The following is a 1,754-nucleotide window of genomic DNA, read 5'->3' as shown; positions in this document are numbered from 1 at the left end:
CATGACTCTCGGGCTCAAGGGTGGCGGTCTTGCTGGTGTTGGGCAAGTTGCCCCGGCAAGGCTCTTGCCGGGGCTATGTAGGCCCCCACGGCAAGGCTCTTGCCCGGGGAAGCCCATCTTGTCTCTTTGCTCTTTATGCTTCTGGCTTGGGTGCTGCCTCGACAGCCTTGTGTCTTCACTTCCTCTGCCCTGCCGAGCCCAGCCGTAGGTGTGGCTACGACTGCCCGTGCACAAGTAAAGGGGTACAGAAGGGCCCCTACTTTTGTACACCGACAATACCCCTCGTAAATTAGGATAGGGGCGAGCACTAAAGCAAGCCTCACCTCTAGAACAAGTGCAGAAAACGTATTCAACAAAGTGAAAGTTAATTAATCACTTGATCCCGCAAACGAGATGTGAACGAGAGATGTGTTCCTTATTATGCGTGTTTTTAGGCTGTATTTGATGCTTTCTGAGTATTCAGAGCAATTATTTTCTATATGAACGTTACCCTTCCGTCTAGGCCGCTAAGTCCGTTACAGGATGGCAGTTATTGTGCGGGATCCACGCGTGGGCCACCATGACCAGATAAAAGAGGAAAATATGCCTATATACGTTTGAGAATGCCGTGGGGAATACAAATCCCAAGACAAACAATCGATGTAGATATCGATACTATCTCGGCTCGGCACCGTTTTGAGTTTCCGCAAGGCATCTATTTTCTTTGGTGAATTTCCGTGTATGTTTTGATTGTGTGTATACTCATGTATGTGTGTTTCAACGATTGCATGGTTAGCTGTAGTCCACACATGAACATAATCAATGTTTACTATTTTTTTTACTATTGTGAATGCACAACAAGAGAAAGAATTTTTGTATGATAATTTACGCTTGTCTAGATGTTTAGAGTGTTCATGGCTGATTGTGTGTATGCTTGCATAGTTGGGTATATGTCATCTTAAAGGTTTCTTCTTTTATTTCAGGTAGTAAAATGGACAACAAGAAAAGAATACACTGAAGGCCTAACAAATGAGGATACTTAAAATCGATAGAAGACTTCTTAGGGACGGTATGCTACTATTTACTTTATGAAAGTATACGGTCATGCACTATATTGTAGTTGATATGCTCCATGTATTGGCTTATTAGCTAATAGTTATTTTTTTCAACAGTAGGTCCTGTTGTGAAATTAGGCCAGTTGGTCGCCCAATGACATTTTTGTTGGTAAACCCTTAGAAATCATACTATGCAATAGTGCTAAGTTCTTAACTGAAATGCAGCTATTTATTTTTATTTTTTGCGGGGTGAAATGCAGCTATTTAGTTCTGAGGAGAATTAGAACATTGCTATTGACATCTCTGTTATGAGTTAATACCCACATGGGGGGCATATCCATCAACACACGATTCCAAAACAAGCGGCCACACACAATATGATTCCACCATCACATTGATTTGAGTCTCAAGTCAATTTTATGTGGGCACACCTTATTTCGACTGGCGGTTCGAATGCTAGTAGTACATAGACGGTCCGGACAAAGACAATTACTCCACATCATATCAGCGTACATGTAGGCACGCGCTCACTTGTTTAGTTCTTCTTCCATCATATCAACCTCCACATCGAAACTTCTCACGTGTGGGGCTTGGAGTAGGGAGGCTCTGGGCTGCGCCGGATGGAGGAGCAGAGCGGCCGCGGCGGCTGGTGGTGGGGCGGCGGAGGCGGCGGATGGCGAAACGAGTGTCCGTTCCAAGTCGTAGGCGGGTGGTGGTGTG

At 44.8% G+C, this 1,754-nt stretch overlaps 1 protein-coding gene across 2 annotated transcripts in view; it reads right to left on the bottom strand.

Annotated features, from left to right (window-relative positions):
• Positions 1-1,240: 1,240 nt before the first annotated feature.
• LOC123124409 (formin-like protein 3) overlaps positions 1,241-1,754 on the bottom strand; it is a 1,451-nt gene continuing 937 nt past the window's right edge. The window contains exon 2 of one of the 2 annotated variants that reach the window (XM_044545024.1): positions 1,241-1,754. In XM_044545024.1, the coding sequence (XP_044400959.1) occupies positions 1,612-1,754 (143 nt within the window). In that variant the 3' untranslated portion in view covers positions 1,241-1,611. The other variant, XM_044545022.1, reaches the window with a different exon arrangement.

Source organism: Triticum aestivum, chromosome 5D (genome assembly GCF_018294505.1).
Source record: "Triticum aestivum cultivar Chinese Spring chromosome 5D, IWGSC CS RefSeq v2.1, whole genome shotgun sequence".
Classification (NCBI taxonomy): domain Eukaryota; kingdom Viridiplantae; phylum Streptophyta; class Magnoliopsida; order Poales; family Poaceae; genus Triticum; species Triticum aestivum.
This window is presented reverse-complemented; position numbering and strand designations above follow the sequence as displayed.